This window comes from Giraffa tippelskirchi, chromosome 7 (assembly GCF_054371585.1).
Source record: "Giraffa tippelskirchi isolate mGirTip1 chromosome 7, T2T-mGirTip1v1.2.pri, whole genome shotgun sequence".
NCBI lineage: Eukaryota > Metazoa > Chordata > Mammalia > Artiodactyla > Giraffidae > Giraffa > Giraffa tippelskirchi.
In genome coordinates this window covers 64,897,670-64,911,104 of record NC_137281.1, presented here as the reverse complement: position 1 = coordinate 64,911,104, position 13,435 = coordinate 64,897,670, and the positions used below count along the sequence as shown (strand labels likewise).

The window sequence follows — 13,435 nt, the reverse complement described above, 5'->3', positions numbered from 1 at the left end:
GCATGTTCGCACCGAACAAAGAATTGCAAAAGGGGTTACGGAAACAGAAAAGAGCCTAAATTGTCAATACAATCCGACGAAAAAGCCCCGATAGGGACGTCCAAGGTTGTGTGAAAGGAAATTAGATGACCAAACTAGGATCCTCAGGAGAGTATCGGAGAAGGCGATGGCGACCCACTCCAGTACTCTTGCCTGGAAAATGCCCTGGACGGAGGAGCCTGGTAGGCTGCAGGCCATGGGGTCGCGCAGAGTCAGACACGACTGAAGTGACTTAGCCGCAGCGGCAGCAGCAGGACAGTATGCTATTGGGAATACAACAACACACACAGATCCAGATCGATGGAATAAAGTTGAGGGTCCAGAAACAAACCCCGGCATCCAAGGTCAACTCATCTCTGACACAGAAGGGGAGAATATCCAAATGGGAACAAGAAAGCCTCTTCAATCAATGTCCATGGGAAAACCAGACAGCTACATCTGAAGAACGCTATTGGTTTTGATCTCACACCACCTCAATATCGGGGAAAAACCTCACCCTAAAGACTGATGTCATGAGATAGCTAGAAAGAAGCGTAGGTCAAAGGCTCCTTAACATCAGAGTCTCCTTGCCATTTGCTGGGCGGAGGTAGAAATGGGTCTCTTCAAGTAAGGGAAAGAGGGAAACCAAGTACACCAATGGGTTTCCATCCAATGGAACCTCTTCACAACAGAGAAGCTAAGCATTCACAAATGCAAAAGATAGGAAACGGAACATGAGAGACTCCTTGCAAGTGGTGTATCTGAGAAGGGGTTCATATGGAAAGAGACGAAGAATGCACAGCACTCAGATTCCAAGAAACACCACCACCACCCTTGACCCTTCCCCCATGACCAACTCCGACCTAAAGCCTTTCTCTCCCTCTAACCTATCCCTAAAACATAACCCTCATCTAATCATATACATGTGCATTCCTAGCATCCATCCATCCACACACGAGAGAGAAAGAGGAAGACACAGACTGAATCGAGAAAGGAAAAGAGAGGGACACAGCCAGAGAGAGACACGGAACCAAAGAGAGGAAAGGAGTCGATGGTCCAGACTTTTCATCAATCTGTCTCGAAGGTAGAAGCAATGACAGCGCCCATCCACCCCAGAAGGGGGAAACGGACGGAAGGTTTGGAGAGGAAAAGACAAGAACGCAGGGAGCCATTAGAAGCTCAGCCACCCGCAGAAGCCGAGCTGGGACACTTGAACAGAATCTCAATGGAAACAGAGGACCAGAAAGTTGGCTACTCTTTTCTATCAGAGAGGGAGACCTTCGAGACTTCCTTTCGGTCCTCCAACTTGCATGCGGGGTCTCCAAACAGTCAGGAGGGGGAGTGCCTTTTCCTGGGTACCACGGCGCATCCAGGCCTCGTTCTGCCCCATTCTGTGCTGTGTCAGCCCTGGATGGAGTCTTTCTTTCTGAAGTCTCAGCGCACAAGCTCCACGTGATATCAGCCCCAGGTGGAAAGGCATGGAGCTGCTCGTAGGCCGACAGACCTAGGAAACAGATGGGAGAATGACCCCCACTCTGCAGATGGAGAGACCGGGGAAACCCTGAGGGGCATATGCTTGTCCAGGGCCACACCACTTATGAGAAGAAGGAGCCTGGTCTGAGAGCAGCGGGGTCCTCGGAGCTCAGGCCCTGGCTGCACCCAGGCCTCCCCAGGGCTGTGGGCTGGGCTGTGTGGCTGTCACTGTGCCTGCACATGGCCTAAGGGGGGTGGTCGAGCAGTCAGAAACCCAGAGATTCCCTTGCGAAGTTTTGGGGAAGGGACCTCAGCACGAACCCCAGGAAATGATGTCACCTGCCGGCAACAGAACCCAACAGAACCCGCAACCCGGGTATCCAGGCCTCCAGAGCGGAGAGGAGCCCCCAGCCAGATCACTTGCTGCCAGGATGTTCTGCTGTTTGCCCCTGCCCAGAGGCCGGGGCCTCAGGAGAGCTCACAGGCAGTGTGCGTGGGCACCCTGTCGACGTTGGCTCAGGGCACCCCCGAGAGGCCTCTGGCCCTTTGCCCGGAGAAACAGAAAGGTAACACGGGGAGCCCCAGGCGGGGCCAGGCCACCTGTCCCATGCCACCCGGAAACACCGGGTCCTTTGCCTGTGTGTGTGGATGCGGGTTTCTCAGGGTGTGTCTCCCTCAAGGAAGCCCAGGCGGATGTGGGGTCAGAAGCCTGCGGACAAGTTGTGTCCACACCCCAGGGGAGAGCAGGCTGGGTGGGATGGGGAGAGTGCGGGCAGCGCCGGCCGCCCAGGCTGACCTCACACCCTCAGGTGGGTCTCTTTCCTCCCGGGTGGGGATCTGAGCAGACACACGTCTCTGACCCTTCTGGGAAGAGAAGTTCGAGCAGGCAGAAGCAGCGGCTCCACTGGCCAGGCCCAGCTCGGAAAACTCCCAGCACGGCTGGCTGACGGTCACTGTCGTTGCAGAGCTTCCCACGTGATGAGGCCGAGGACGGGGACACCCCGTCCACCTCCCGGAGGGAGGGGTCGGAGCACCACCCCCCCGCCCGTGAGGCCCAGTGCAGGCTCCAGGTGAGCGTGCCCACGGAGGCATCAGCCCCACCGGGGGCGAAGCGGAGGCGGGGAAGGCCTGCTGCCGAGACACCGCCCAGGATACACCCGGCGGCCCAGTCTGAGGCTGCCACGGAGCTCAGCACACCCGGCTCCGACCCAGAGTCCCGAGAACCCCGGCCTCTGAGGCAGCAGGAGGACCTGGAGCCCAGCACGCCAGAGCACAGAGGTGAGGACGCTGGGGCTGGTGCACGGGAGTGTGTGGGGAGGGGGTGCTGAGCTACACACGGACGAGTCCCCGAAAGATGCTGCTGGGCCTGCAGCAAGCGCTGGCCTCACACCCCCATCCCCATCTTGCACACTTCAGTCCCAAAAGACATCCGACCCTGGGTATTCTTTGGGAATCTCTTGGAAGCTTTCTGTCCCGGGATACGCACATGCCAAGGCTGGCCTGTGGGCAAACTTTGCTTCTCCCCCAGCTCTAGCACTGGCCTCCAACTGGAACCAGGCTCTACTTCCCAGACCTGTCCCTACAGAGGTGGTGGCTCCAGGTGCAGGACCCAGGGATCCACCGAAGCCAGATGGAGAACCAAGACTTGTCCTCGCAGAGACACCAGGCCAGCTGGGTACTGGCCAGCACACCGGGCAGATCGGATCTCCGTGCCTGCAGGGCCCCCAGCCCCAGGCACTGATGTCCCACCCCCTCAGCCAGAACCTCCACCTCCACGTGCACCTGTACCTGCTCGGGCTTTGGCAGGAGAACCCGAGGCAGAGGAGGAGTCACCGCCTCGGCAGGGAGAGCCTGCCCTGGCTCCCGCGCAACACCCAGACGCCGACGATGACTCACTCGCCCCTGCAGGAAGAACGAGCCCCCGCTCTGGGCAGAGACCCAGAGCCCTTGCCGGAAACACCACGTCCAGGGGAGCGGTCGGCTCTGCAGCCTCCATCCCTGTCTGCTCACCGTGGACGCCGGCAACTCGGTCTGCCCCCAGGGGACATGGAGTTCCTTTCCCCTGAACTGCTTTGCATTTGGTTTGTTTCCACCTTTCTGGTGATGTTTTATTTTGTGTATGGTTTCCTGTATTTCTCTTGGTTAAGTTGGGATTAGTAAACTTTTTCATCATTGTTGCAATTTGGGAACACTGTTGTGTAACTCTGGTGATACTGTGTTACCATCCCACTTTGTAGTTTCAGACCCGTTCGATCTTTATGCCCCACCCCCCAACAAAGCCTGGATTCAAGGCAAGCACGCCCTGTTCATCCCTCCCCCCGATCCTGAACACAATTTCATCTTTTCTTTCTGCATTCCTTCCTATATTCTTGGTGTCCCCAATCAATGACTCTCAGTGAAATGACTGAAGGAGTTTTTTTCGGACTCTCCACCTACTGTAAGACTCCATTGGAGAGTTCTCATTTGTATGTCATTTGAACTAGCCTTTGATAGCTGAAAGGACGTTGTACGTCCTTTCAAGATATCATGTGCCAAACGAAGCCCTTTTGGCAAATGCCATCATTATCTCCAGGCAGGCATTGCTGTTTGAAGGGTGACATCTCAGCCAGAAGGCAGAGGCTGAGCTCCTCTTGTTGCACCAGCTCCCAAAAGAAGCCAAGAAAGGGAGCTGGAACAACAAACCACCCCAACGCCCAGGAAAGCGTTCTTCACGACAGAAGGCTAGAAAATGACCCAACAACCTTGTGGCCCAGAACCCCTCTAAAAAATCACTGTTCCATAAAAAAGAGAAACACATGGGAAGTTCCAAGGAGAGGCAATGCCCATGGCCAGTGTACTTTAGAGACGGCCTGACCGCTCCGGGGAAGACACGCACCGACGGAACCCCTTGGGAAACAGCAGTGATAGTCCTCACCGTCGTAAGGGTTTCCTCTGGGGACAACCTGCCCTGGGCACCACATGAGGGAGCAGACCGGCTTCTCTTCCTCTGCCCCCACACCATTCACTCATGAAGGCAGCTCAGGTGTTCTCATGCCCTGCCTGCCTGCCTGCCTGCCTGGCTCATCCGTGAGCTGTGCCCACCTCCAGGGCAGGACTCCACCTTCTCCTCTCTGTGTACCGTGAATCTGCACACAGTGGGCTTTCAGAACCTTAGGAGACTTGAGCCATTCCCACTGGAGCCAGAACCCTCCCCAGGAAGGAAAACAGCTGTGGAGTCATTTTGGCCCCAGCACTGGTTCCCAAACCCTGGCGGCTCCTACAGCCTCTACGGTGTGAAGAGGGAGGTCCCTTTTGACAGAGCTTTCCGGCTGTCAGATCTAAGCTGTTGTTTCCCTGTCAGCTGTGTCTCTTCCGTTGCAGCCAGGTGGGCCACGCTGCTCCAAAGGAGCTCACAAGCTGAGTTGCAAGGGAGGTATTGAGAGGACAGGGATGGCTACAACGTGCTGCAAACTGAGTGAGGGTCCCCACAATCCTCAGCAAAGGTCTGTGGTGTGCAAGTGGGGAGTAGAGGGCCCCCAAGTTCCAAAGGAAGGGAGGTACTCGGGAGCTGAAGCCCTTGGCTGCTGTGGTAGCAGCTGCAGATGGCAGCTCGTCCACAGTGCACTTCGAATGAGGTCATATGAGCGGGACTCTGGAAATGGCTCCGAAATCCAGAGAAAGGGGTCAGGGTATGTGGGAATCCGGCGGGGGTGGGGGGTGGATGAAGGAAGGTGTCCTTCCCCTCTCCAGTGCAATTTGGTTTGGTGAGTCTCAAAGCTACCAGATGGCACTTCCCAAGTCAGGCCCCCGCAGGAATCAGGGTGGGCTGCGTGCCTCGGCCCCTGCCACAGGGACAAGCCACACCACTGGCCTCCCTGAGCTCAAATGGCCGGATCTGGGGGTTCTGTCTGGGTGCACACCTCCTTGCTGTGGCCAAGTTCCCCCCTTCTCTGAGCACCAGCTTCATCCTCTCGAAGGAGGACATCGATTGCTACCTTGGCACGTTACTCTCTTCATCCTGTGAAGACTCATTAGGCTTATCCTACAATTACTAGCTGGCCCGAAGAGATATCTCCTGAATCCAGATTAAGCTGGAGTCTCCCAGGCTCATCTGGCATGTCTTCCCTGAAGTCTGCCAAAACCCACACCCTTGCATTTCCAGGGACTCCCCTTAGCCAGCTGGGCAGAAAACCCAGCATGCTTCAAACAAGCTGACAGACAAGCGGGAGAGGACTCACGGGCAGACGGCCTCCCTCAGGTCTCGGGTGGAGCTCTGGGACCACAGCAGCAACGGGCCATCCCAGCCCCTGGGCTCAGCAGCGCCCTCATTCTCAGGCCGGCGGCTCTGCCCTGAGGGGAGCAGGAAGGTCACCAACTGCCGCAGGCGGACCTCAAGCCCCTCCCACTGCTGGAGCCTGACCTCCCCCGGCCCCACCCCTTCCCCTACCCCAGCAGGACGAGAGCTCGTCTTCCCCTGGCTTCCAACGTGAGGCCCGGCCCTGGGCCCCGATTGGGCACTGCCCCAGTCCGGAGCCAATCACAGTGGCCAGGGAGGTGGAACGCACCGATTGGCCAGGGCCAGGTCATGTGACCATGCTCCCCAGGAAACTCAAATATTACCAAGATTCCCTAACAAACCAATGAACAAAATTATCCAGTAAACGCAAACCGTACTTTTTAATGAGGCCAATGTCACAGAAAAAAAAAAAATGCTTCACAATGAACTGCTCAAGGAAGCTACTAAATAAACTTTCAGAAAAGTTAAGTCGTTTTTTTTTTTTTTTTTTAATAGGGTGACGGAGAGCTATACCTTTCCCATCTATGTGAATTTAGGTTTAAACTAGATTTCCCTTGGCTATTATATAAGACAAAAAACCCCACATCACCCCCTTTCACTACCCCCACCCCCAAAAAGTGTTTTAGTCTATTGAGTTTTTGTGTCCTCAGTTGTGTCTGATTCACGGCAACTCACGAACTCTACACAGCCAGGCTCTTCCGTCCATGGAATTCAGGGCAATTTTTTTCTGTCACAGTAAATGCCCACCCTGGGTGATCCAAAGGCAAGGGCTCAGAGGCTCCTGAGAGAATAACTCCTTTCAGCTGAGCACAGAGCTGGCTCCTCACTGGGATGCCTGTGGCCTGGGGCTCCCAGAGGGGACAGCAGCACTCGCCCCACCGTGTGGTCACTGCTGCAAGTGCAGGCTGCTCCTCACTCCCCCTTGACAGTGTCCCTGAGGGCAGAACAGTGTGAATCTACTCAAGGTGGAAATGCAAACTCCGATGCAACCAAACTTCCCACAACGTCTCCAAAACCACTCAGGAACAGGGAATTGGAAACTGCAGGGCATGACATGAATGGAGATGGAGACTTGACACCTTACACCGAGTTCACTTCCAGTTATCCCTAGACAAAGTTTCCATGAAAACTTGTCACAAATCTAGAAGAACAATGAGCAGAAACCGGACACGTGCTTTGAGTCTTCACACACAAAACTAAAAGGCAGTCCACAAAACAACCCAGAGAATACAGTGGACTTTGCAAAATCAAAGATATCTACCGTGGGAAAGACCTCATTAGAAAAGCAAAAGACAGGTCATACATCGCGAGACGAATGAGTGGAAACACAAAGCTTCTCAAGGACGGGTCTCCAAACAGACAAAGAACACCAACACAACAAGCCTGTGAAAACTAGGGAAAGGTCTGAAGGGACGCCAGACTGAGGAAGACACACACAGAGTATCCCGGATGATATCCAGCACTGAGGGCCTGAAGAAACAACAGTCTAGTTGCACTCCCTCAGGCCTGTGTGACCCTGGATGAGGCCTCTGTTTCCCGGTGGCTCTGAGAGATGGACAGGGAGGAAGGGGAAGAGAAATCACTTGCACTTCTAATACTCACAGCAAAGTCTTCCAATGAGAAGGGAATTATCACCCCCACTGACAATGCCATTCACTGAAGTGATACCCACGAGTCCATCTAACCCAGAAGGGAAGGAAGGACCTGTTCTCACAAAACGGCGAGAGATGGAAGAAAGAAGATCAAGCCCACACCAATCACTGGAAAGAGAAGCTGTGCTCAGGGCTTGAAAGAATTCCTATTGGGAAAATGATGTCACAGCCCCACAAGGCAATCCACAGCTTCGATGCTATTCCTCCCAAAATGCCAATGCATGTTCGCACCGAACAAAGAATTGCAAAAGGGGTTACGGAAACAGAAAAGAGCCTAAATTGTCAATACAATCCGACGAAAAAGCCCCGATACGGACGTCCAAGGTTGTGTGAAAGGAAATTAGACGACCAAACTAGGATCCTCAGGAGAGTATCGGAGAAGGCGATGGCGACCCACTCCAGTACTCTTGCCTGGAAAATGCCCTGGACGGAGGAGCCTGGTAGGCTGCAGGCCATGGGGTCGCACAGAGTCAGACACGACTGAAGTGACTTAGCCGCAGCGGCAGCAGCAGGACAGTATGCTATTGGGAATACAACAACACACACAGATCCAGATCGATGGAATAAAGTTGAGGGTCCAGAAACAAACCCCGGCATCCAAGGTCAACTCATCTCTGACACAGAAGGGGAGAATATCCAAATGGGAACAAGAAAGCCTCTTCAATCAATGTCCATGGGAAAACCAGACAGCTACATCTGAAGAACGCTATTGGTTTTGATCTCACACCACCTCAATATCGGGGAAAAACCTCACCCTAAAGACTGATGTCATGAGATAGCTAGAAAGAAGCGTAGGTCAAAGGCTCCTTAACATCAGAGTCTCCTTGCCATTTGCTGGGCGGAGGTAGAAATGGGTCTCTTCAAGTAAGGGAAAGAGGGAAACCAAGTACACCAATGGGTATCCATCCAATGGAACCTCTTCACAACAGAGAAGCTAAGCATTCACAAATGCAAAAGATAGGAAACGGAACATGAAAGACTCCTTGCAAGTGGTGTATCTGAGAAGGGGTTCATATGGAAAGAGACGAAGAATGCACAGCACTCAGATTCCAAGAAACACCACCACCACCCTTGACCCTTCCCCCATGACCAACTCCGACCTAAAGCCTTTCTCTCCCTCTAACCTATCCCTAAAACATAACCCTCATCTAATCATATACATGTGCATTCCTAGCATCCATCCATCCACACACGAGAGAGAAAGAGGAAGACACAGACTGAATCGAGAAAGGAAAAGAGAGGGACACAGCCAGAGAGAGACACGGAACCAAAGAGAGGAAAGGAGTCGATGGTCCAGACTTTTCATCAATCTGTCTCGAAGGTAGAAGCAATGACAGCGCCCATCCACCCCAGAAGGGGGAAACGGACGGAAGGTTTGGAGAGGAAAAGACAAGAACGCAGGGAGCCATTAGAAGCTCAGCCACCCGCAGAAGCCGAGCTGGGACACTTGAACAGAATCTCAATGGAAACAGAGGACCAGAAAGTTGGCTACTCTTTTCTATCAGAGAGGGAGACCTTCGAGACTTCCTTTCGGTCCTCCAACTTGCATGCGGGGTCTCCAAACAGTCAGGAGGGGGAGTGCCTTTTCCTGGGTACCACGGCGCATCCAGGCCTCGTTCTGCCCCATTCTGTGCTGTGTCAGCCCTGGATGGAGTCTTTCTTTCTGAAGTCTCAGCGCACAAGCTCCACGTGATATCAGCCCCAGGTGGAAAGGCATGGAGCTGCTCGTAGGCCGACAGACCTAGGAAACAGATGGGAGAATGACCCCCACTCTGCAGATGGAGAGACCGGGGAAACCCTGAGGGGCATATGCTTGTCCAGGGCCACACCACTTATGAGAAGAAGGAGCCTGGTCTGAGAGCAGCGGGGTCCTCGGAGCTCAGGCCCTGGCTGCACCCAGGCCTCCCCAGGGCTGTGGGCTGGGCTGTGTGGCTGTCACTGTGCCTGCACATGGCCTAAGGGGGGTGGTCGAGCAGTCAGAAACCCAGAGATTCCCTTGCGAAGTTTTGGGGAAGGGACCTCAGCACGAACCCCAGGAAATGATGTCACCTGCCGGCAACAGAACCCAACAGAACCCGCAACCCGGGTATCCAGGCCTCCAGAGCGGAGAGGAGCCCCCAGCCAGATCACTTGCTGCCAGGATGTTCTGCTGTTTGCCCCTGCCCAGAGGCCGGGGCCTCAGGAGAGCTCACAGGCAGTGTGCGTGGGCACCCTGTCGACGTTGGCTCAGGGCACCCCCGAGAGGCCTCTGGCCCTTTGCCCGGAGAAACAGAAAGGTAACACGGGGAGCCCCAGGCGGGGCCAGGCCACCTCTCCCATGCCACCCGGAAACACCGGGTCCTTTGCCTGTGTGTGTGGATGCGGGTTTCTCAGGGTGTGTCTCCCTCAAGGAAGCCCAGGCGGATGTGGGGTCAGAAGCCTGCGGACAAGTTGTGTCCACACCCCAGGGGAGAGCAGGCTGGGTGGGATGGGGAGAGTGCGGGCAGCGCCGGCCGCCCAGGCTGACCTCACACCCTCAGGTGGGTCTCTTTCCTCCCGGGTGGGGATCTGAGCAGACACACGTCTCTGACCCTTCTGGGAAGAGAAGTTCGAGCAGGCAGAAGCAGCGGCTCCACTGGCCAGGCCCAGCTCGGAAAACTCCCAGCACGGCTGGCTGACGGTCACTGTCGTTGCAGAGCTTCCCACGTGATGAGGCCGAGGACGGGGACACCCCGTCCACCTCCCGGAGGGAGGGGTCGGAGCACCACCCCCCCGCCCGTGAGGCCCAGTGCAGGCTCCAGGTGAGCGTGCCCACGGAGGCATCAGCCCCACCGGGGGCGAAGCGGAGGCGGGGAAGGCCTGCTGCCGAGACACCGCCCAGGATACACCCGGCGGCCCAGTCTGAGGCTGCCACGGAGCTCAGCACACCCGGCTCCGACCCAGAGTCCCGAGAACCCCGGCCTCTGAGGCAGCAGGAGGACCTGGAGCCCAGCACGCCAGAGCACAGAGGTGAGGACGCTGGGGCTGGTGCATGGGAGTGTGTGGGGAGGGGGTGCTGAGCTACACACGGACGAGTCCCCGAAAGATGCTGCTGGGCCTGCAGCAAGCGCTGGCCTCACACCCCCACCCCCATCTTGCACACTTCAGTCCCAAAAGACATCCGACCCTGGGTATTCTTTGGGAATCTCTTGGAAGCATTCTGTCCCGGGATACGCACATGCCAAGGCTGGCCTGTGGGCAAACTTTGCTTCTCCCCCAGCTCTAGCACTGGCCTCCAACTGGAACCAGGCTCTACTTCCCAGACCTGTCCCTACAGAGGTGGTGGCTCCAGGTGCAGGACCCAGGGATCCACCGAGGCCAGATGGAGAACCGAGACTTGTCCTCGCAGAGACACCAGGCCAGCTGGGTACTGGCCAGCACACCGGGCAGATCGGATCTCCGTGCCTGCAGGGCCCCCAGCCCCAGGCCCTGATGTCCCACCCCCTCAGCCAGAACCTCCACCTCCACGTGCACCTGTACCTGCTCGGGCTTTGGCAGGAGAACCCGAGGCAGAGGAGGAGTCACCGCCTCGGCAGGGAGAGCCTGCCCTGGCTCCCGCGCAACACCCAGACGCCGACGATGACTCACTCGCCCCTGCAGGAAGAACGAGCCCCCGCTCTGGGCAGAGACCCAGAGCCCTTGCCGGAAACACCACGTCCAGGGGAGCGGTCGGCTCTGCAGCCTCCATCCCTGTCTGCTCACCGTGGACGCCGGCAACTCGGTCTGCCCCCAGGGGACATGGAGTTCCTTTCCCCTGAACTGCTTTGCATTTGGTTTGTTTCCACCTTTCTGGTGATGTTTTATTTTGTGTATGGTTTCCTGTATTTCTCTTGGTTAAGTTGGGATTAGTAAACTTTTTCATCATTGTTGCAATTTGGGAACACTGTTGTGTAACTCTGGTGATACTGTGTTACCATCCCACTTTGTAGTTTCAGACCCGTTCGATCTTTATGCCCCACCCCCCAACAAAGCCTGGATTCAAGGCAAGCACGCCCTGTTCATCCCTCCCCCCGATCCTGAACACAATTTCATCTTTTCTTTCTGCATTCCTTCCTATATTCTTGGTGTCCCCAATCAATGACTCTCAGTGAAATGACTGAAGGAGTTTTTTTCGGACTCTCCACCTACTGTAAGACTCCATTGGAGAGTTCTCATTTGTATGTCATTTGAACTAGCCTTTGATAGCTGAAAGGACGGTGTACGTCCTTTCAAGATATCATGTGCCAAACGAAGCCCTTTTGGCAAATGCCATCATTATCTCCAGGCAGGCATTGCTGTTTGAAGGGTGACATCTCAGCCAGAAGGCAGAGGCTGAGCTCCTCTTGTTGCACCAGCTCCCAAAAGAAGCCAAGAAAGGGAGCTGGAACAACAAACCACCCCAACGCCCAGGAAAGCGTTCTTCACGACAGAAGGCTAGAAAATGACCCAACAACCTTGTGGCCCAGAACCCCTCTAAAAAATCACTGTTCCATAAAAAAGAGAAACACATGGGAAGTTCCAAGGAGAGGCAATGCCCATGGCCAGTGTACTTTAGAGACGGCCTGACCGCTCCGGGGAAGACACGCACCGACGGAACCCCTTGGGAAACAGCAGTGATAGTCCTCACCGTCGTAAGGGTTTCCTCTGGGGACAACCTGCCCTGGGCACCACATGAGGGAGCAGACCGGCTTCTCTTCCTCTGCCCCCACACCATTCACTCATGAAGGCAGCTCAGGTGTTCTCATGCCCTGCCTGCCTGCCTGCCTGCCTGGCTCATCCGTGAGCTGTGCCCACCTCCAGGGCAGGACTCCACCTTCTCCTCTCTGTGTACCGTGAATCTGCACACAGTGGGCTTTCAGAACCTTAGGAGACTTGAGCCATTCCCACTGGAGCCAGAACCCTCCCCAGGAAGGAAAACAGCTGTGGAGTCATTTTGGCCCCAGCACTGGTTCCCAAAACCTGGCGGCTCCTACAGCCTCTACGGTGTGAAGAGGGAGGTCCCTTTTGACAGAGCTTTCCGGCTGTCAGATCTAAGCTGTTGTTTCCCTGTCAGCTGTGTCTCTTCCGTTGCAGCCAGGTGGGCCACGCTGCTCCAAAGGAGCTCACAAGCTGAGTTGCAAGGGAGGTATTGAGAGGACAGGGATGGCTACAACGTGCTGCAAACTGAGTGAGGGTCCCCACAATCCTCAGCAAAGGTCTGTGGTGTGCAAGTGGGGAGTAGAGGGCCCCCAAGTTCCAAAGGAAGGGAGGTACTCGGGAGCTGAAGCCCTTGGCTGCTGTGGTAGCAGCTGCAGATGGCAGCTCGTCCACAGTGCACTTCGAATGAGGTCATATGAGCGGGACTCTGGAAATGGCTCCGAAATCCAGAGAAAGGGGTCAGGGTATGTGGGAATCCGGCGGGGGTGGGGGGTGGATGAAGGAAGGTGTCCTTCCCCTCTCCAGTGCAATTTGGTTTGGTGAGTCTCAAAGCTACCAGATGGCACTTCCCAAGTCAGGCCCCCGCAGGAATCAGGGTGGGCTGCGTGCCTCGGCCCCTGCCACAGGGACAAGCCACACCACTGGCCTCCCTGAGCTCAAATGGCCGGATCTGGGGGTTCTGTCTGGGTGCACACCTCCTTGCTGTGGCCAAGTTCCCCCCTTCTCTGAGCACCAGCTTCATCCTTTCGAAGGAGGACATCGATTGCTACCTTGGCACGTTACTCTCTTCATCCTGTGAAGACTCATTAGGCTTATCCTACAATTACTAGCTGGCCCGAAGAGATATCTCCTGAATCCAGATTAAGCTGGAGTCTCCCAGGCTCATCTGGCATGTCTTCCCTGAAGTCTGCCAAAACCCACACCCTTGCATTTCCAGGGACTCCCCTTAGCCAGCTGGGCAGAAAACCCAGCATGCTTCAAACAAGCTGACAGACAAGCGGGAGAGGACTCACGGGCAGACGGCCTCCCTCAGGTCTCGGGTGGAGCTCTGGGACCACAGCAGCAACGGGACATCCCAGCCCCTGGGCTCAGCAGCGCCCTC

The 13,435-nt window shown here is 55.7% G+C and overlaps 1 protein-coding gene and 1 long non-coding RNA gene across 2 annotated transcripts; both read left to right on the top strand.

Moving 5' to 3' along the window:
- Positions 1-1,887: 1,887 nt before the first annotated feature.
- Positions 1,888-3,672, top strand: LOC145514031 (uncharacterized). The gene is made up of 3 exons (XM_081511115.1): positions 1,888-2,057; positions 2,457-2,769; positions 3,020-3,672. The coding sequence occupies exons 1-3, from the start codon at positions 1,923-1,925 to the stop codon at positions 3,646-3,648; spliced, it is 1,077 nt and encodes a 358-aa protein (XP_081367241.1). The 5' UTR covers positions 1,888-1,922; the 3' UTR covers positions 3,649-3,672.
- A 5,839-nt stretch (positions 3,673-9,511) lies between these two features.
- On the top strand, positions 9,512-11,315 carry LOC145514048 (uncharacterized). Its single transcript, XR_014059820.1, has 2 exons — positions 9,512-10,407; positions 10,658-11,315. It is a non-coding gene; the product is annotated as an uncharacterized LOC145514048 (long non-coding RNA).
- Positions 11,316-13,435: the final 2,120 nt, after the last annotated feature.